General features: G+C 42.2%; 1 protein-coding gene across 2 annotated transcripts in view; it reads left to right on the forward strand.

Moving 5' to 3' along the window:
* The window catches only part of LOC108414040 (serine/threonine-protein kinase MARK1-like), a 97872-nt gene extending 80026 nt beyond the window's left edge, over positions 1-17846 (forward strand). For both annotated transcript variants that reach the window (XM_017686808.2, XM_017686809.2), the window contains exons 13-18: positions 63-244; positions 2406-2494; positions 3104-3259; positions 9871-10122; positions 11865-11909; positions 15604-17846. In XM_017686808.2, coding sequence (XP_017542297.1) covers positions 63-244; positions 2406-2494; positions 3104-3259; positions 9871-10122; positions 11865-11909; positions 15604-15946 — 1067 coding nt within the window. In that variant the 3' untranslated portion in view covers positions 15947-17846. The remainder of the gene's footprint in view (positions 1-62; positions 245-2405; positions 2495-3103; positions 3260-9870; positions 10123-11864; positions 11910-15603) is intronic.
* The last annotated feature ends 3751 nt before the right edge of the window (positions 17847-21597 follow it).

Raw genomic sequence — 21597 nt, forward strand, 5'->3', positions numbered from 1 at the left:
AATATATATATATATATATATATATGATCTACGTGTCTGTTTGTCCGTGTGTGGTCTCCCAGTGGGTCCTTCCGTCCCGCCGGCCGTGTCCTACACTAAGCGCACCCCAGCCAGCTGTGTGGAGAGTGAGCAGAAGGAAGAGTGGGACAGTTCACGCAAACTGCTGGGCTCCGGCTCCAAGGCGGACGTGCCGGCGTCTCCTCTGGCTGCGCAGGACAGGAAGAAAGCAGCTGCTGCAGCCGGAGTAAGAATCCCTGCGATGCATTGATGCAGTTACTGCGACAGCTCTGGTCTAGTGCTCACCTCTCAGCCTCTCTCCCTCTCTCTCCCTCCCTCCTTTGATCTTCCTCCTCTCCTGATCTGATCAGGGTCTTCTGAGTTCCCTGCGCTCTTTGAATGAGCGGCTGTAAAGAATATAAAACAGAAACGCCTCTAATTCAGCCGTTCTGTCTGTTACATCTCTTTGAACGAAAGGATTTTGTATGCAAATGAACACTGCTTTTCCTTGGGCGTTTCGGTGGAGGGGGTGGGGTAGAGGGTGTGGTTAGTGTGCAGCGGTGAGGAGCTCAACAGTGGATGCTCCAAGCATGTCGTTACACATATTTAATACAGAAATCATGTAGATCACTTTCCAAATGGCTTTTGGTGGCCTGTTTGATAATGCTCACTTCTACTAGCCTGCTAATGGGATTTACAATGTTATGTTAGCATCAAGCCAACATTAATAATAATAATAATAATACTAATAATAATGCTCACTTCTACTAGCCTGCTAATGGGATTTACAATGTTATGTTAGCATCAAGCCAACATTAATAATAATAATAATAATACTAATAATAATGCTCACTTCTACTAGCCTGCTAATGGGATTTACAATGTTATGTTAGCATCAAGCCAACATTAATAATAGTAATAATACTAATAATAATGCTCATGTCTACTAGCCTGCTAATGGGATTTACAATGTTATGTTAGCATCAAGCCAACATTAATAATAATAATACTAATAATAATGCTCATGTCTACTAGCCTGCTAATGGGATTTACAATGTTATGTTAGCATCAAGCCAACATTAATAATAGTAATAATACTAATAATAATGCTCATGTCTACTAGCCTGCTAATGGGATTTACAATGTTATGTTAGCATCAAGCCAACATTAATAATAATAATAATACTAATAATAATGCTCATCTCTACTAGCCTGCTAATGGGATTTACAATGTTATGTTAGCATCAAGCCAACATTAATAATAATAATAATACTAATAATAATGCTCATCTCTACTAGCCTGCTAATGGGATTTGCAATGTTATGTTAGCATCAAGCCAACATTAATAATAATAATAACACTAATAATAATGCTCATGTCTACTAGCCTGCTAATGGGATTTACAATGTTATGTTAGCATCAAGCCAACATTAATAATAATACTAATAATAATGCTCATCTCTACTAGCCTGCTAATGGGATTTACAATGTTATGTTAGCATCAAGCCAACATTAATAATAGTAATAATAACACTAATAATAATGCTCACTTCTACTAGCCTGCTAATGGGATTTACAATGTTATGTTAGCATCAAGCCAACATTAATAATAATAATAATACTAATAATAATGCTCATCTCTACTAGCCTGCTAATGGGATTTGCAATGTTATGTTAGCATCAAGCCTGTCTGCATTTCCTAGCAGCTTCCTAGATGAAATTTGAAGCTTCAAGTAACGTAGCCTGTACTCTGGATGTGACAGTTGGGATGTTGACTATAAAGGTTTGAGCTCAGAGCCTGTCGCTGAATGTTATTGGAGCCTGGTGGCTTAGCTAATGTCCAGCTTTCTCTCGTGAGGACCAGTGAACCCACAGAAAGGCTTTTAATGCCAATGGTAGAGTCTGCCGAATTAGTCACTAACCCACAAATGTAATGTTTGTCATACATGACATTACATCACTGTTTTGAACTGAGCTGACGGTCACATATGTCTGTATGTGAAACCTTAGCTGTGACGGTAAAAGTGTGAAGGCTGGGTGAGTGGGTGTGTTTACTAGAGCGGAGCAGGACGTTTGCTGAGTGTGGTACAGCAGCGACAGCCTGTAGAATGGCTTGCCTTCAGTAGAAGGGAAATATGGCAAAACACCCAACACTGCATTTCACAGCGTCTCACATACTCACATAGAAGCTACAGTGGCAGGTAATATATATATATACATATATATGAACTTGCAAGGATAGTTTTGTTAGTTTTGTTGCAAGGATAGTTTTGTTTATGTCCCCTTTCATTCTCTCTCTGGACCTCTTATTAGGCAGCAGTGAACAAATCCCCAAAGTTCAGACTCTCAGTCCAAAGCTTCCGTGCTCTTCTATGCCTTCCCTCACCCCTTTCTCCTGTTCTTGCAGACAAATGGAGGCATGGCCAGAAGAAACACATACGTGTGCGAGCGCTCGGCTGACCGCTACTCGGCCATACCCAACGGCAAAGACAGCAGGTTAGCACGGCTGCACTGACATCATAGAAGTCATCAATAAAGCTGATGCTGGAAAGGGCAGGAGTTGGATTCAGTGCTGTAAAGCCTAGATACACACATGTCTGTTTATTTGAGCTGTTCTGGATGTTCTAGGAAAGTATGGGCACGTTTTGGAAAAGGTATGGAAGTTTGGAAGGTATGGAAGTGTGAAGTGCCAAGCTCCTGAATCTTCCTCAGAGAAAATATATCTTCAATACCTGGACATATTCCTTGCTCCTCTTATGCAGCGAATCTAATGTTTAATACATTTCCTTCTTACAAAAAGCTATAAAAAGTTTCTATTACTAGTTTTAGTAAAGTAGCTTTCAGTGTGTTTTCCTGTCTGTTGAGTACCTGAGCTACATCTTAGTATCCCCTCATCTCAGTCACAGTCCTGTGACCCCACACAATGCATAGATTAGATACAGCGCGCCAGATTCAGCTCATTTACTAATGAACAAGCTACTCGTGGACTGGGTCAGGGTCTAAAACATGTAGAGCATGGGGTCACTGGAACCGTCACTGGGGAAACCCTGATGTAGGTTTTAAGGTATTTATTTCTCTCTGCCTTTGCCCTCTCTCCCTCTCCAGTTTGACTGAGGTTTCCGGCAGCACTACATCGGCTTCTGGAACTGCGTCGGCCCTGGCGTCCACAAGACCGCGACACATCAAGTCTATGTCCACCTCCGGCGCCTCCTCAAAAACAGCCCTGCCCCCTATAGAAGACAACAGTGAATACAAACCAAGGTGAGGAAAAAAGCCTAAAAAACTTCACACTGTCTTGTATTTATTTGTACGCATCTTTGTCGGAGCTCAGTGGCAGCTTTTCCATCTTCTGGATGCTGGTCAGCTCTGTCCTTTTTAAAGAGCTACTGTGTACATTTGACTTTGCTGCCTTACAACAGCACTGTGGAAATGAATCTTACAAAAATGATCCCATAACCATGTGCACAAGTGTACACACTGCCCAAGTCACCTAGTGGTGGTCATACAAACTGTGATGTGCAGCTTCAGGTGTTTATGGTCTCTGTAGTCCATCAGGTAGTTCCAGTGGTCTAGAAAGAATCCAAAAGGGAACGCAGAAAGGCCCTGCGAAGTACAAAATGTACAAAAAGTTGCTCAGTTAGGGTCTTTAATATCACAAGTAAGTGGGTATTTTATTGTTTGCCCACTGAAAATTTTAGTCAGGCAAAAACATCTTTGCATTTGTCACGGTTGGCTCCTCCCACTACTCCATGCGCCCCTTTGTTTTGATCTTCCATGTGCATTTGTTTTGGTTTTCTAGTCCTACCCCTTGTTTCATGAGGCCACCCCTGATTGTCTCCACCTGTGTTTCCACCTGTCCCTCGTTTACCCTCATGTATTTAAAGCCTGTGTTTTCCCCTGTCTGGTGACTGGTCTTTGCTTGAATCTCTGTCTGTGTTTGGATGTTTATGTCTGTGTTTTTTTTTGTCATGTCTGTCTCTCCTGCTTTCCGTATTGGCTATTTGAACCTGGATTTGCCCATAATAAATCTGGCTTGTCTCCTCACATGTGTCCGCCTCCTCGCTCCCCGTCACAGCATTAAGCGACAAGGTTGCTCTCTGCTGTGATTACAGCCTTCCTTAACCTGCGTCCCTCTTTAGACTGATAGAATCTAGGGCTTGTGGGCTAAATTACCTTCTTTGGGACGAGTCTGAATTCGTATATTTCATAAAAAGAACATTTAAATTTAAAACTACTGCTTCTGTTTTGTTTTTTCTTTCTAAAATAACTTTGTTTCACTGTTTAGCTTTATTACTATCTAGAAGAATTACTGTGTAGGTTTTTGTATGTTCGTTTGTGATGCATCACTTGCAGCGTTCGTAGCACCAGTGCTACATGCTCAACAATGTATGTACAGCCCTGCTAAGGGTGTTTGGGTCAGCAGCAGGTATCATATCCATCCAGCACCAGGACATGATAGAAAAACGAGCTTGTTCTGAAAAGGTTTAGCAAGGTTCTCAGTGCATTAGAGTGAAAATGTGTAGATGCTTGGACGTTTATCTGCCTCTTTTTATGGACAAATCTGGCTTCAGTAGTTGAGCAAAACACAGTCATCTGTAAGGAAACCTCAAACCACAGTGCTGTGAAACACCGTAAACACCTGTAAGCAGGTCTTGATGATAAGTTGATGGCCACTGAGTTGAGGCCTTTTTGTAGTTTAGCGGCAGTGCTGGACAGTAACTGAGTATCTGAGTAAATGTAATTGGTTTCTGTACTTTAGTATTTTTGGTGTATCTGTACTGAAGTTTCTCCATTCTGGACTTTTTCCTTTCAACTTAAGTTCAACTTAAACTTGGAACTAAGTTGTAAATAAATCTGAAACTGAAACTTTGCTTGTGTGTAAAAAGTGATTTCAGAGCCACTCGGTTCTCCCTGATGGAAACTGTTTACCTTCAGTGTTTTGTGCTTCTGATCATTTTAATAGACGTCAGCGTCACTAATTAATGACCTTCTATTAAAAGACTGGTTTACCAAGAGAGACGCTGGAGGACTTTCACCTGAAATGAGTTCATGAAGCCAGTCTGGTTATAAAAATGATAACAGGACATCAGAGCCAGAATTACTCTTTTAGTACTTTTACTTTATACTTAAGTACATTTGAAGAGAAATACTTTAGTACTTTTACTCCAGTGGAGGTCTAAAGGGAGGAACTTCTACTTTTACTGGAGGAATATTTTACCTTGGAGGTCTCGACTTTAACTCAAGTACATTGTTTGTCCTCCTCTGTTTAGCGGTAATTCATCATCATTCCATAACATCTTAGTTGGCTGTGATTTTGTACTGTTACCCTGCAGCATTGGCCCGTCTTCAATCTGCACACTACATTTATATTCTTAAGCTCCAGGTGAAATGTTAGGCCTTCAGGATCTGGAATATGCGATGATATGATTTGGTGGAACTGAAGGAATGACAGAAGAGTGCTAGAGCGTCAAGTTAATCTGCGTATATTGTGAGTGAAAAATGAACAAACTTACATGTTTGAGGAAAAAAATATGCAGTATAATTTTGTGATATTTGGAATTTTAAAAGACAAACTTAAAAATTGTTCTTTAGGGTTTCTTTTGAAATGAAAACAGTTCTACATTGAGCCATGAACACTTTCAGAACCCACTGCATGATTAAAGAGCTCTTCAGACGGACGGATATGGTGTTGTATGTGTGTCTGTCTAGAACCTCTTTGAAAAAGGTTCTGTATGGCACCAAAAAGGGTTCTTCTGTGGTTACAGGCTTGACATTGTAACAGAAACATATAGAAACATATAGCATGTTCTCCATCAATCTGAAGAACCACTTCATGATGCCAGGAACCTCTTAATCATTTCTTATACACTCACCGGCCACTTTATTAGGTACAGTTTCAGTTGGTTGTATGCAGCTCACTGCATTTAGGCCTGTAGAGGTGGTCAAGACGACTTGCTGAAGTGCAGACCGAGCATCAGAACGGAGAAGAAAGGGGATTTAAGGGACTTTGAACGTGGCGTGGTTGTTGGTGCCAGACGGGCTGGTCTGAGTATTTCAGAAACTGCTGATCTGCTGGGATTTTCACGCACAACCATCTCTAGGGTTCACAGAGAACGGTCCGAAAAAGAGGAAACATCCAGTGAGCGGTCAGTTGTGTGGACGAAAATGCCTTGTTGATGTGAGAGGTCAGAGGAGAATGGGCAGACTGGTTCCAGATGATAGAAAGGCAACAGGAACTCAAATAACCAACCAGAATCTCTGAGGAACGTTTCCAACACCTTGTTGAAAGTCTGACAAGAACAATTAAGACAGTTCTGAAGGCAAAAGGGGGTCCAGCCTTTTACTAGCAAGGGGTACCTAATAAAGTGGCCGGTGAGTGTCGTGTTCAAAGATCTACATTTTCTCTACTAAAGATCCCTTGAAGAATCACCTGTTGTAGGTATGCAGTATTGAAACATGGACATCCAGGTATGAGTATTTATTGAATTAATGTGTTAGACTAAAATATTAAGACAGGCCGTTTCTTTCTACCTGTTTTGAGAGCTGCACGTCTGCCTTACAAATAAAAGCGTCCACATTCTGTTTCTGAGTTTTAAATGATCTACTTAGCAATAATTTGTAGTCAAAAGTAATAGATAATAATGTGTCATATGAAATTGTAATTGTGGCGTAATGTCATCATCGTGAATGTCATTATTTATTGTGGTGCCTTTAATAATTTTCACCCCATTAAAAGTGTAAATAATGCAGCACTTGTCTAAGAGAGTAGTTGTGAAATAGGGTTTTATCACAAGCCCAGACCAGCCTACACAAACGTGGAAGCTGCTAAAACCCATGTGTCAAACGCAAGGCCCGTGGGCCAGATCCGGCCCGCCACACAATCCTATCCGGCCCACAAAGTGGTTTTAATATTCTGTTAATAATGCGCTGCACTACAGTCCCCAGCATGCACTGCAACGTAATGTGCTCCGACTCTCCTACCCCAACAGCAGTCTATGGGACAGCAGTTACACCGGAATTCCACACAATTCCAGACCAGTCGTGTCACTAAAATGCATTTCAGCTGCAGTTCAGCCAACATCCTTCCTGAGGAGGCTGAGGTCCTTTAACATCTGTAGGAAGCTCCTGCAGATGTTCTATCAGACCATGGTTGCCAGCTGTCTTTTTTATGCTGTGGTGTGCTGGGGAGGAAGCATAAAAAGGAGAGACGAGAGAGTCAAGCTGGTCAGGCGAGTGGGGTCAGTGGTCGGTGCGGAATTGGACTCTGTGGTCCAGGTGGCTGAGACAAGGACATCACACAAACTGCTCTCCATCATGGAGGATGATCGCCAGCCACGCCACTGTACCATCATCAGGGACAGGAGGAGCATGTTTAGTGGCAGGTTGCTGTCACAGAGCTGCTCAACCGACAGATTCAAGAGATCCTTTGACCCCAGAGCCATCAGGCTCTTCAGCTCTTTCCAGGGGGACCAGCAGAGAAGAGGGATGAGGGATGACGAGAGATGAGGACTGACTCTGAATCTCATGTGAAATCACGAGTCGTAGGTCTTACATCTCAGGCTTAATCTTATGTTTCTCTATCCATCCGCACATCTGGACACCTTGCTGCACATATTGCTCTTTCTGTGCTTTCTGCATCTGGACAATAGACACTTTATTTTGGTACCGATGTCTGCAGGTCTTTATTCATTCAGTGTGGTCATTATATGCCGTTACCCGCAGCTCCGCGTAGTCATTGCTGCACTACGTCTTTCATCTCAGGTTATAGATCTTATTACTGATTGTTGTATTTTTCTATTTGTGTATCTGCCTGTAGAGAGAATCTTTTTATATTTATATTTATTCTTCCTGTTATGTTGTTTACACCCTCATTACTGTATTGTGTTGTGCGACTGCTACTGGCTGCTAAATTTCCTTCGGGATCAATAAAGTATCTGTCTATCTATCTATAAACGCAGAACATCAGCTTGAGCCCAAGTTTTAACAAAGTTGCAGCAAAGAAAGGAAGCCAGGTGTCTACTGCAAGCCAATAGGTAGGTTTTAAAGACTGAGCTCCTGAAGACATGTAGCCCCTTAAACTCCCTGGTGGATCCAAACCGCACTCGGTCCTGTTCTCCATAACGTTCATACTCCATAAGCTCCATTCAGAAGCTGGGCGTCGTGTGAGGCTGTAGCTCTTCTCTCCAGTCTAATAGACGGTGACGTCATTTTAAACCCTTATAATAAAAGAAGCTGAACTTTGTTTGTTTTTCTGCTGAAAGTCGAGCCGTTTTTCCCCAAATCTGGGCTCTAAACTATAAACAGACGGCGTCTCTTCAGTGATCTGCTCTGGAAACATCACTTTTAGAGAACAACACAAAGAGCGGCGCAGATTTTTGGCTTTCAGCAGTGAATTGTGAGCGTATAGTGACGTGTGGAGATCATAAAACACACGTTCTGTTCATTTTACAAAAGTAAAGAAATAAATGAAAAGTTATATTTATTTCATGCAGTTACTGAATAATTAAATTTAATATATGTAAAATAAAAAATGTAATCTATTTAATTTAATTTACGATTTGGTCACAAATTCAGATGGAAAAAACAAAATTCACCTTGGAGAATAAGTATTTCATGTAATATATATATATATATATATATATATATATATATATATATATATATAATATTCATGTAATATTTCAAGATCTGCTACAACTATTTATATTCCTCTGTTGAAGTTTTTGCATATTTTGAATAAACAGTGACCAGTTCAGGTTTTAGTACAACCTTTGTTAAAAAAGAAGTAAAACCTTTTTTCTCTAGTTCACAGATTTGATGAGATTTTTTAATCTGGTCCCTTTAGTGGTTGAGTTTGACGTCCCTGAGCTGGCCGTTTTCTGTCCTAATTAAAATGAATGTAGAGTGCCTGTCTGCCTTTTTGCTGCCCTATGAAGTAATGACACACAACAAAACCAAGTATGACTGCTGAAATCTGACCATGGGCAGCGAAACCTGCGATAGTAATTATTATAAAGCTTATGTGACTCTTCCTGCTTGAAGAACAACCTCAGAAATCATGAGCCAGTAAGCCAGATTCATGTTAAACAATACAACATAAACTTGGTTGAGCTTAAAAAATAAGTGAATTTTTTATATTTCATCAGGGCCGTTTCTGAACATCTGGGGGGGCCCTGGTGTTCCCCCACTCCGCTCCAGTCACTTTGTTTCTGTGCAAGAATGAAAATGCTTATGTTTCAGAAATTTCATAAATGCTGAAGGGAATTTAATACCAGTAAAACAATTTTGTTATCAACAAAATTTTTCATAAATTAGTAATAAATACATTAGAGTGTGTTTAAGTGATGGATGCTTCGTTTGGATCAAGAAGCTGGCGAATGAGAAGCAACTTCAGCCTTGTGAGAAAACATTGAGACACATTTTATAAGAAAATAATCTTCTTTTGTTTCCTACTAGAGATGTGAGGAAAGCTCTGAGCTAAAGCCTAAAGCAGAGGAACGTACGTCTGTTCTAGCCTGTACTAGAACATCAGCACATACTGAGACATATTTACAGCCAGGACGGTAAAATGGACATAAACGCTGTGGATCATAAGGTGATTTGATGTTTATTGAAAGGACATTTGGGGCGCCGACCTCTGAGAGTGCCGTTTACTTGCTTTGCTTGCTTTTGTTTCTCCTTTCATACACTAATCTGGAGACTGAGCATCAGTACTGATTCAGCGGCTTGATTACGCTGACCGGGTGCTGACTGGGGCTGACTGGCGGCATCATGAGTGACAGCTTGGCACAGACACTCAACAATGACTCGACAGTTGGCCTGATGTTTTGGAGCCTTAATATCTGGTCTATGTCTTCTTGGTTCTCTTCCAGCTCAAGCCCCAGACCCCCGTCTACCTCACCCTCGGCTCACAGCATCAGCACCCCGGAGCGCACGCGCTTCCCCCGAGGAACCACCAGCAGGAGCACTTTCCACGGAGCCCAGCTGCGCGACCGCCGGAGCGCTACCTACAACGGGCCACCCGCCTCACCCACGCTATCTCACGACACGGGGGCTCTGGGCCCGGCCCGCAGGGGCACCTCCACAGGCATCATCAGCAAGATCACCTCCAAGTTTGTGCGCAGGTCAGTGGACCACCTGCTTGGGTACTGTGTGATGGATCTTGCTGTTAGTTTACATTCTTCTTATGTTTCCTAGTTTCAGACAACTCCACCCCTAATTCAGCTCAGTACTCAACAGTGGGAGTGAAAAGGTTTTGGGAGTGAAGGGGTGGGCACTACAAATGGGGGGAAAAAACACAATATTTTTAAAACATGAATTTCCCCAAAACTGAGAGAAGGAATGAAACATTCTTGTTATTGGAATTGTCATTATTATTTTTATTGATTAGTATTATTGTTATTAGTAGAATGTAAAAGCAGCATGAGTTATTATTTCTGATGTGATTAATTGGCTTTTGATTTTAAAGGTAAATTCACCCAACATTCAGGCTGGCGAGATCCGTTTTCCATATTGCTTCTTGACCATTTGCCTCGTCACAGCACAAAGCGTGAGAAGACGGTGTAACACCTGTATGTCGTACCGAGAAAGTGACATGTATTATCATGTTGGCAATAAAAGTGCTTTCCTCCCAGATGTTAAAAACAAAGAATAACAAGATTTGTCTTTTATTTATCCCAATATATCAATCAATATTTCAGGATTCTGGAGTGTACAGAGTCAGTTGATGCCCAGTTCATAGTCCTTTTCCCCCTTATTTAGCAACAGCCTCGTTTACATGTAGTCTGATAACCTGTTAGTGATCCGACTCGAAGCTCAATCGGAATTGAATATGTCCATGTAAATGCCTCAAAAGGAATAGACTAGTCTGATTGATGGCATTCGGAATACAGTCTCTATCCTATAAATACAAGAATACATGGAACTTCCTCTCGGCCTTCTTTAATAAGGCACCTGTGAAGGATGTTTTCCTGAGTCTGACGTCATTTTAAAGCAGTTAAAAACACAGTCACTGCTCACTGCTGCTCATCTCACTCTGACTCTAGACTAATTGGTTCTTTATGAATGTGTGTAATTTTGGATCTGATTTCTTGTAGTGAGCATGTAAACAGAGATTTTTCTTCAGATTGTTGAGCAGAGTGACAACAAACACCTCAGTCTTAATCTATAAATCAGATTGAAGAAAATCTTTGCATGTAAACACAGACAGGGATGTAATCTATAATAAACAAACATGCTATAACACAAAAGTCCAGTTTGGCCTGAAGTTTAGCTGAACTGGGTTCCAGCTTCTTGCAGAACCCTTTACTGCCCCTGTTTTCTTCTGTTGTAGAACACTGTCTTTCAGGTCTTCCAGGAGGTAGGCGATCAGTTCAGAATGATCCATGTCTGTTTGTACACAATCTGCCCAAATTTCCCAAATTTGTCTTTTTTGTTTTTAATTTTTCGTTTAAACCCCCTTAATCGTGTCTCTCTCACTCCCTGTACGTCCCGGTCCTTTGTCACAACCTGAACCTGACGTTGCCCGGCATGTAGCCAAGGCCCAGCCCAACCTGCACGGTTATCGATCTGACCAGACCAGCATATCAGTCCGAGCGGATCTCCTCTGGGTGGCACCTAAATGTGCTAGTTACCCATTTACTGTGACTCTGACTCGTTTTTTTGTTTTAGAGCTCAGCTCTCGAAGCACGTCACACTGTTTTGAATTTGTCTTGGAGCACTGTGCTATGTGTGACTCAGGAGGCATGGTCCTGAATGACCCCTGTGGATCTCAGACAGCTCAGCACTGTGTGTGTGTGTGTGTGTGTGTGTGTGTGTGTGCCAGTGAAGTTGCGGTGCTAAATTGTGTGTTCTGGTTGCTTTTGAGGGTTCCGAGTGAGGGGGAGGCCAGTGGGAAGACAGAGACTCCAAGGTGAGATTTCAGGAACACCTCACTTGTACAGGCCTGTGTTTATGACTCATACGTGTGTGTAGTGCCAAACTGATCTGTTTACTTCATCTCAGCCACTCATTCGTTGTTTTACTGCATCGTAATTTATCGTCCTCTTGGAATTAAAAGGTTCTGTCCCTTTTTATCAAAACTGAATTCACATCCCCGCGACCCGAACCCCGGAGAAGCGGAAGCTAATGGATGGATGGATGGATGGATGAATTCACATGTTCTTATTCTGCGACTTATTCTCGACATTATGTGAGGTGTTTTGTAGGTTGTGTTCATTTTTGGATTAATTGTTTAGAAAACAAAGCGATTCTGACTCCGAAGTCAAGCTCTTACTTAGTTCTGTAAGGTTCGCCCTGTGAGCCAGTCGGCACTTTGAATATACACAAGAGGACCAATCACATTCTGCTTCTTTGCCATGCGGCCACTCTGGACAGTGACTGCGGGAAAAGTTTATAAAACTTTTTGAAACATGAAAACATGCTGCTGAAACTCTTTAAAAAGTCTAATTGTCTTAAATTTGATAAATATTAAGCCTTAAACGGTGTAACGCTCCAGCTGGCCCCACCTGCTGCCAGCAGAGGGCGACGGCAGCAAGGAGCCATGGACTAATTAGGGTCAACTCGACACACCTGTGGGCTCCACTACTTAAGGCTGCGGCAAACGGCAGCATTTGTCACACCTTTGTAGAGGGGTGACCGGTACGGTACTTAGTCGTGTTTAAGAAAAGAAGAAGAAGAAATTGCCCCAAAACTAAAAGTAAGAAAGGAAATGGGACCAGAAGGAGAAATTGTCCCAAAACTATTTAAAACCCACATAAAGGCTTGGGCCACAAACTGCTCCAAGCCCTGTACGAGTGATGCCTAAAGCCTGGCTTCTTCCTCTGAGATATCGAGGAGTCACTTTTGTTTTCTCATTTTCTTTTATTTCGCGTTCATTGTTCACCCTTCGTTTGAGACGTTCCCGCCTTTTCTCTTTTCCCTTCCCTGAGGTGCTTTACCCATTGTTGCCTGTGCGTCCCAGTGGCGCACCGGTAACACCACAGACCACCGGTCAGTACAGCGGCGGTTCCAACCTGGCTCACCTATTTTGTCACACACACTCCATTGCCCCAATAAATCTCCATACTCCTTTTTTTTTTTTACTTTTACTGGATTTCATTTCTGCACTTGGACCCGGTGATTAAATACTGATCATTTGAATTGACGGGGTCTTAATTACAACATAAGCATTATCAACATCCATCTCTTCTTTTTCTTCCTTCCATTCGAGTCTGATATAAAACAAGTCCTCTCACTGCCTTTAAACCGACCTGCTGTTATGATATTAGCTCATTCTCTAATAGGTGCATCTCTTCATCCATCAATTTGGCCATCGCATGATGAGCTCACTCCTAAAAACTGGTTTCAGCAGGTTTTCACCAGCCTGCTCTACCTTTCAAGGTCAACTTGCCCCTCTTCACTGGGTCAGTGGGCACACACAGGCCTCCATGTGAACCCAGCAGCTCGTCCAGTGTCTAGAATCTCCTATGCAGACAGACTAAGGCCGACCCCTTGTGAAGGAAACGATGTTCTCTGATAGGCAGTACTTCCCATTTGGTTATTGATTATAACATCTAATCAATTTAATTACTGATGAAGGGAATATTTAGTTAAAGCCTGCCGGTGCCCACCTGCAACGGACTCTGTGGTAGACAAGACATTTAACACTGACCTTTGTAAGCTTATTTGTTTTAAACGAGAAATAAATGTCATGAAGAATAAATAAAGAATAAATGTCCTAAATATGTCATAGAAAGCATTTCAGCATTAATTTTATGTTTTAAAACAAATTACAAGTCTAAACCACTTTCGTTCCTGCCAGATAGAACCTTATAACTCCAGGCAGAAGGTGAGTTCTCAGGATTAAAAGGTTCTCTCTGCGTTTGACCTGTTCCAAAAAACTCAATCAAAGCGCTGCTTAGAACATTGATAGAACCTTATAGTTCCAAGGGGGACTGTATGAGCTGGTCTCTGCAGAGGGCTTTCGTCTGAATCCTACAGCCTCATCAGTTTGACAGAGTTAATGGCCTTATATCATTTTATATCATCTTTTCTGTTCTGCTGTAGTCCATCTGTTTCTCTGATACTCTGTTACCCTGTTCTTCAGTGGTCAGGACCCCCATGGACCCTCACAGAGCAGGTACTATTTGGGTGGTGGGTCATTCTCAGCACTGCAGTAACACTGACGTGGTGGTGGTGTGTTAGTGTGTGTTGTGCTGGTCTGAGTGGATCAGACACAGCAGTGCTGCTGGACTGAGAACCAAAAATATCCAGCCAACAGCGTCCTGTGGGCAGCGTCCTGTGGGCAGCGTCCTGTGACCACTGATGAAGGACTAGAGGATGACCAACACAAACTGTGCAGCAGCAGATGAGCTGTCGTCTCTGACTTTACATCTACAAGGTGGACCGACGAGGTAGGAGTGTCTAATAGAGTGGACAGTGAGTGGACACAGTGTTTAAAAACTCCAGCAGCACTGCTGTGTCTGATCCACTCAGACCAGCACAACACACACTAACACACCACCACACCACGTCAGTGTTACCGCAGTGCTGAGAATGATCCACCACCCAAATAGTACCTGCTCTGTGAGGGTCCATGGGGGTCCTGACCACTGAAGAACAGGGTAACAGAGTATCAGAGGAAGTATCAGAGGCACAAATATTAGCACAGACAAAAGACGATCATCTGCAAAATAATTTTAATAAATGATTCAAGTTCAGTTACTAAGTACCACGTGAGCGTTATGGAGCCTTACCTTGTACCGTCCATTTCCCAGGTACCATGTCATATCAGCTGAGCTGGCATCAAAAATCACATACTAATTATAATGATAACTGTTTTCTGCACGGAGGTCATAACACTGTTAAGCTCTAAGATTCCAGGTTTATTTCATATAAAGGCTTATTATACAATAACTACAGGGCCTTCAGTGCAAGCTAATAGAGCTATTCTTAGGTTATAGACGTTTGTAAGAAAAGATCTAGTGGTTTTCTGCATTTGTTTATTTGGGGGAAAAAAGTTGACAAAAAATTGCTTCTTCAATTTGTGAAATTTTGGTTATAAGTCTATAAAAGTTAAAATTTCTAGGTTTTTTTTTTTTACTTTTACCCCTTAAGTTTTCATGTGTATAGTCATGTGTAGGGGGGGGTACATTTTAAAGAATAAAAAGGGGGGAGAGTTAGATGATGTATGAAATGATCTATAATTGGAAATTATTAGAAATTAACACATGCATGTAATGTCTCCATTGAGAAAGTACAATAAAAGAAAAAGGAAAAAACTTGCCGAACTGGCGCGTTGGCCCTGGTTCTAGACAAGCTTCTGCGCCTTACTCTTTAGTAGAGAGTAGATCCTAGTTGTACATGGCGCTTTGGTTCATTTTCAGCCCAGCTTTCTTTGCCAGGCTGCAAATCTAAATGTATGTGTTAATTAGTGGCTCATATTCTGTTTCTATAGCTTGTAATTCATTACATTTTTTTCCTGTTACATACAGGTTTGTAATCAGTGTGAGTTCATCTCATTAAGCATCTCAGAATACATAGATGCTCCAAAAAAGTATCTAGAATGCACTTCTTTAGAACCCAAAGCCAGCCTGTCCCACTGACCCTCTCCTCTCTGCGTACAGGAGCACGTCAGGGGACTCGAGGGAGGAGAGCCGGGACTCCAAGCCGCGTTCGCTTCGCTTCACGTGGAGCATGAAGACCACCTCGTCCATGGAGCCAGGCGACATGATGCGGGAGATCCGGAAGGTTCTGGATGCCAACAACTGCGACTACGAGCAGCGTGAGCGCTTCCTGCTGTTCTGCGTGCACGGAGACGCCCGCCAGGACAACCTGGTCCAGTGGGAGATGGAGGTGTGCAAGCTGCCCCGGCTCTCGCTCAACGGCGTGCGCTTCAAGAGGATATCGGGGACGTCGATCGCGTTTAAGAACATCGCCTCTAAGATCGCCAATGAGTTAAAGCTATGAGAACGGTAGAGGAACCCAGAGGAACCCGGACATGGCTCTGGTGGACTGGGGTGAGGCTTGCAGTGGTAAGTAAGCAGCCAGACCCGAGGAGCTGCCTTAACAAACCTGCGCGTTGGGAGGAAGAGAACGCGCAGTGCTCATTCTGTATAACTCTGTTCTGTTGGCGTTCGGTTCCAGACATAGCGTTAGGTTCATCATCTCGGAGTCTGATGACGGCAGCAGACTTTAATGTTATTTTCTAACTGATGGGATTGTAATTAGCTGTGTTGCGAGCGTGGCGTTTGGATCAGGTGGGTGTGAACGTTTTGTGCAATAGGCCACCATGTAGAATGTAACTGGTACTGCTTTGAGAGTATAGAGCTGCCATTGTGACCAATACAGTGGTGATGCTAAACGTGAAAACCCTGAGCTCTAATACAATTCAGTGAACAGCAACAACTCCTGCTCCTGAGTAACATTTGTACACATGCCTGCAATAAAGGTTTTACCTGCCTTCTTAGAAGGAAGAAAATGCCATGTAAAAAATGAATGAATGAGAGCAGCCACCAGTTACCATTATGCAAATCTGATACCCGGTAGTCTCAAGAGGGCCGACTTGATCTTGTAACAAGAATACACGTCTGAGGAGAACTTGATCAGCTTTTGGTGGTGGATTGCCGCTAAGGAAGGTGTGCCCACGGATATACATGCATACGTGCCAGGTTGTGTGAAGTTCTCGGCTGCTGTATTGGTCAAAATCCACCTGTAAGCAAAGACACCTGCATTGAGGTGAATAAATCAGACTTATTACTCATTTGCACCTAATTTGTTTTGATAGAGTAGTCGTGTAATAAGAATCGCCTAATCCTAAAGACATTTTCTGCATGTTGCTGATTAGAAATGGGAATTTTAAGTAAACTTGTAACGCCGCGGTTAACGCAAAGGTTCAGAGCTAAAATAAGGACGATCATAAAAGCAGTAAGAAGTGACTGAATATTCAGATGCATGTATTTATCTGATGTTTACATGAAGTGGAAGGATCCCTCTTAAGCAAAGAGAGAGCAGATCAAATGCCTCACAATCAAGATCTTAACATTAAGACTTAACAAGGTGTCATAAAACTATGAATATTAAAAATACATACCAAGCATCAGGACGAGTCACCATGGAGTTGTAACACAATAGTGTCACAAGTCAGCAAAGCTACTCACTTCAGCTTCATGCATATGGAAGTGCAAAAGGTTCTGGCTGGAATTACGGTGGATTTGCACAATCGCAACAGTTTAACCTCAATTTGACCTCGAGTTTAAAATAGTGTAAGTTTGGACTCTGTAATGCTGCCTGGCAGTGGTCTTGACCGCCTAATGATAGTGATGCCTTTGATGTACCTGGCTGAACCGAAAGTGGCATCTCTCTGTGTAAATCTATGGGTATGCCCTCACTTAAACCCCGCCCCCAAGATCCGCACATGCTCTTTTGACGTCTGGAGTACAAAAAGTGACACAAACAAAATAAGCTATCTCGTGTAAAGCTGTCGTTGGCCTGTATTTAATTCTACTCCATATATTCTTCAGGGGGTTCTTTTCAGCTATACTGACTAAATCCATGGGCTAACAATGGGCTTGTTGTCAGACACTGGCTACATCAACATGCAAAGATTTTTACTAATCCAATTGAACACATTCTGATTACAGATGAAGACTGAGGTGTTTGTGTTCTCACGCTACTCAACAATCTAATGGAAAATTCGTTTACATGCTCAGTACAGTTAAAAATTATGCGCATGTATAGAGAGCCGCTTAGTATAGACGTTACCATGACAACAACACGAGTCCAGTCAGAGTGAGATGAGCAGCAGTGAGCAGTGATTGTGCTTTTAACTGCTTTAAAATGACGTCAGACTCAGGAAAACGTCCTTCACACGTCCTTATTAAAGAAGGCCGAGAGGAAGACGTCGTGCTCTGAGACGCATAAGCTGGACGTCCGTCCCGCCGCCGTCTTTTAAAGATCAGAGCATGAACTTCGTCTCCTCTGCAGACCAGTTTCTGCTCCGCCGTGTCGAACGGTATAAACTCTCACTGTGACGCGACGCTCATGCAGAACGGACTGAAACTTTCCGATAGGGAATGTAATCGGATACAGACGTTTACACGGATATTATTCTTCTGTTTAATGGGATATTTACAGGATTACCCGCCTCATTCCATCAGACAGATGTTCCAAATGGCCTCATCGTACTAGACTATTCCGATTTGAGGTGTTTACGTGCATGTACTCTATTCCGATTGATCCAATCAGATTATCAGGCTTGATGTAAACGTGGCTGGTGTTGACGAGCGCATCTGGTGTTGGACTGGTTTAAAAATCTCACGCTCAGTTTGTTCCCACACATTTCTCACGGTTGTCCCCAGACGTTCTTGTTATGAGATCAGGCCAAGTGAGACAAACTACTTGGTAGCCGTTTGCTTTCGTTGACGCATTTAGCATTTTTGATCAAATTATTTAAAAATGTAAGAACATTTGTTTGTGTTACTGCCCATCAAACACACTCTCTTCTCACAGAAGCAAAATATCTGATCACCCAGTTTATCCAGAGCTGTGCTGAAGCTGCCTAAAAGCGAGGGTTGTGGCAAAGCGCTCAGTCATATTTGAGGTAGAGAACTTAACAATTACAGCACATTATTACTTGACGAAAACCGGGGTAGCTTCATCCACTTCTGCTGAAACATCGGCTTGACCTGCTTTACCTGACTTTCATTTGTTTGGCTGAGCTACCAAAATGTTGCTTTCCGATACGTACAGTTTAATATATAGAGAAAAGTGGCTGTTTTATCAAAGGCTCTGTGCTGTATTATATGAATATGCATATAACAACTGCAGGTATGCGTGTTTTCATTTCTGTACAGGGGGAAAAATATATATAAAATACCTTTTAATGTTTAGGTGCGTTTTCACAGTTTTAGTTTCTTATTGTTACTGCCATCGTTTAGAACCTTAATCTTTGCTGTGCAGATTTTGAAATTACTCATGCATAGATTTAAGATTTATGTTGTGAACAGGAATCGTAAGGCTGAGAGTTAAAGCTGGACAATGTCTGGAGGCGTCGGGAATAAGAACAGGAGTCGTCGTTTTCACTTCAGAACAAGAATTTAATGCACTACGTTTATGTGTTGAGTTGTACGAGGCCTCTAGCACACTTGCACAACCTGTTGAAACAGGAACATTTTTGATCCACTCTGTTCTTGTGTGTTTTATTTTTATTATTATTTTCTTCTGTTGTAGCTTTTTGGACCACAATGTGATTGTACAGTTAGTTTTCCGTTTATTTTGCTTGTCTGTGCTGCATATATTTAGCATTTCTTGTATTTATTCCATTACACTATGCCTGCAATGTGCTGCTTTGTATTACGGAGGCATTCACTGTGTTTGATAAAAAAAACAAAAAAAAAAAACACAAAATTGTAAGAAGAAAGGAATTTTATTTGTTTTTATTTCCTTTGTGGCTAGGTATGTTTCAGAGATGTATTGTCACAAGTGTTAGTATATTTTGTTTGATATTTTGTACTGAAACACGTTTTCGCTGCAATCCTGGAACGGTTTGCATTTCTCGTCTGTCCCGAGAGAGAGAGAGAGAGAGAGAGAGAGAGAGACAGAGAGAGAGAGAGAGAGAGAGAGAGAGAGAGAGAGAGACAGACAGAGAGAGAGAGAGAGAGAGAGAGAGAGAGAGAGACAGAGACAGACAGAGAGAGAGAGAGAGAGAGAGAGAGAGAGATTTGACATTAAAAAGTATCAAAAGCTACAACTTCCTGACCATAACGAGGAGGTCCAAGTTGTAACCGAACCCTCAGGGGTTATTAAGTTCTGCTGGAAGATGCTTCATAAATATAGTGAACGATGCACTCTAATTCATCTCAAATGGATCCAGGACCAGAACAGTTGTAAGAAGTGTTTGGATAGAATAGGTTGATGGGGTGATCATCAAGGGCTTGACGTACAGCGAAAAACAAAACAATTTGTATGATGCTCTTGCGGGGAAGCACTAATGAAATGTTGCATTCTGTTATCTTTGCATATACGACTGCTGTTCAGGACCATCTGATTCCATATCTCTGGTGCACAATATTAAACTTACTTGAATGAAACGGACCGTGGCGGCTTCTTTTTATGAAGATTTTTACCTGAGATTTACAACGATGCGCGTATGAACAGGTGCTGGTCTCTGTAATTGAATTCTGTCTGTTAAACATTTTCTCCTAACGCCACTTTTATACAGTCGTGTACGAAACCTGTGTATTCTGCTGAAACATCTTCAGTCTGTGTCTGTGGAATCTGTATCTTGTCTTCATTTAAATGTAGAGAGCACCAGAGGTCTGCACAAGCACGAAGTTGAGGCCTGAACCCAACCCGTACCCCCAAGACTTTGAGACCCGGCGTGAGCAGGTCTGACAGGTACTGTTAAATTTGAAACCCAGGAAGAGATGGATTATCTTGGGTGTTGTGGTCACAGTACGGAGTAATATGTTACACGTTACCGTAACATGTTACTATATAAAGTGGAGATACCTGGTTTTCTTTGGACAGCGACGATGTTTCCTCTATATAGATTATTCGTGGCTGTTCTTGTATGTTACTTGCTTGTGCTATGTGTAGTGTAGCACATTAGTTTAAATTATTGTAATCACGCTACAGTTACTGACTTAAGAATTATATTACTTGCTTTACTTATGCCTCTAACCCTGCATTCCTGCCGGCAGCAAAGTGACAAAGCAGCCGGAAGTCATTCATTTTCAATGAGAGCTGGCGATAGACATCGCGAACGCTGATGAAGCAAAGTCGGTGGAGTTGGCGATGGAACAAAGTTACCGTTATTAGTCCCACGGCAGGGAAACACGTTTGTGCAGTGAAACACCCACATACACTAATGAATGCAGCAGTGACTAGGTGCCTTGCTTAAGGGCACTTCAGTCACATTCTGTCGGATTCTGGGACCGAACTGGCGACCTTCTGGTCTCAAGGCTGGTTCCCTAACCTCCAGCCCCCCGTCTGCCCTCAGTTGAGCAAAGTTTGACTTTATGCAAATAACGACGAAGCCACGTGACAACAACCAACAGAAACTGACAATTGAGCAGCGTAGAACGCACTTTATCTCTGCCACTGTGAAACGGTACTCTCATTTTTTGATTCCCAGATAAATAGACCATAATCACAAAGACCAAATACTGTTTTCCTCATATATCGACTGCACAGACACTGGGATTAAATAAAAATAAATACACAAGCGATTCCTCACGAGGATGCTTCAGTTTTAGCAGGAATGTATCTGATTGGTGCTTGGCATCATTGAAACCATGGCAACCAACATCAGTTCCAGTTCACCCACCGCCGATGAGCGATCAAGTGTTTTTCCATTCCGTTTCCATTTCCATTGGTCCGTTCATGCTGAAATTTTAACACAGCGTAATTGACAGCTGGTGTGGTGAAATTATGTATGAATATTAAAATAGACAAAAATGGAGACCTTTTTTCCTTTGGTCAGTGACAATGTTTCCTCTATATAGACTGTTCATGGCTGTCTGCACATGCCTGTGCTACCGACGACAAGTTTCGACGGTGAATTTAAATAAACCCGGTCAAATCATCTAATCACGGTGAAATGAAACTCACGGATAGAG

This window comes from Pygocentrus nattereri, chromosome 22 (genome assembly GCF_015220715.1).
Source record: "Pygocentrus nattereri isolate fPygNat1 chromosome 22, fPygNat1.pri, whole genome shotgun sequence".
Taxonomy (NCBI): Eukaryota; Metazoa; Chordata; class Actinopteri; order Characiformes; family Serrasalmidae; genus Pygocentrus; species Pygocentrus nattereri.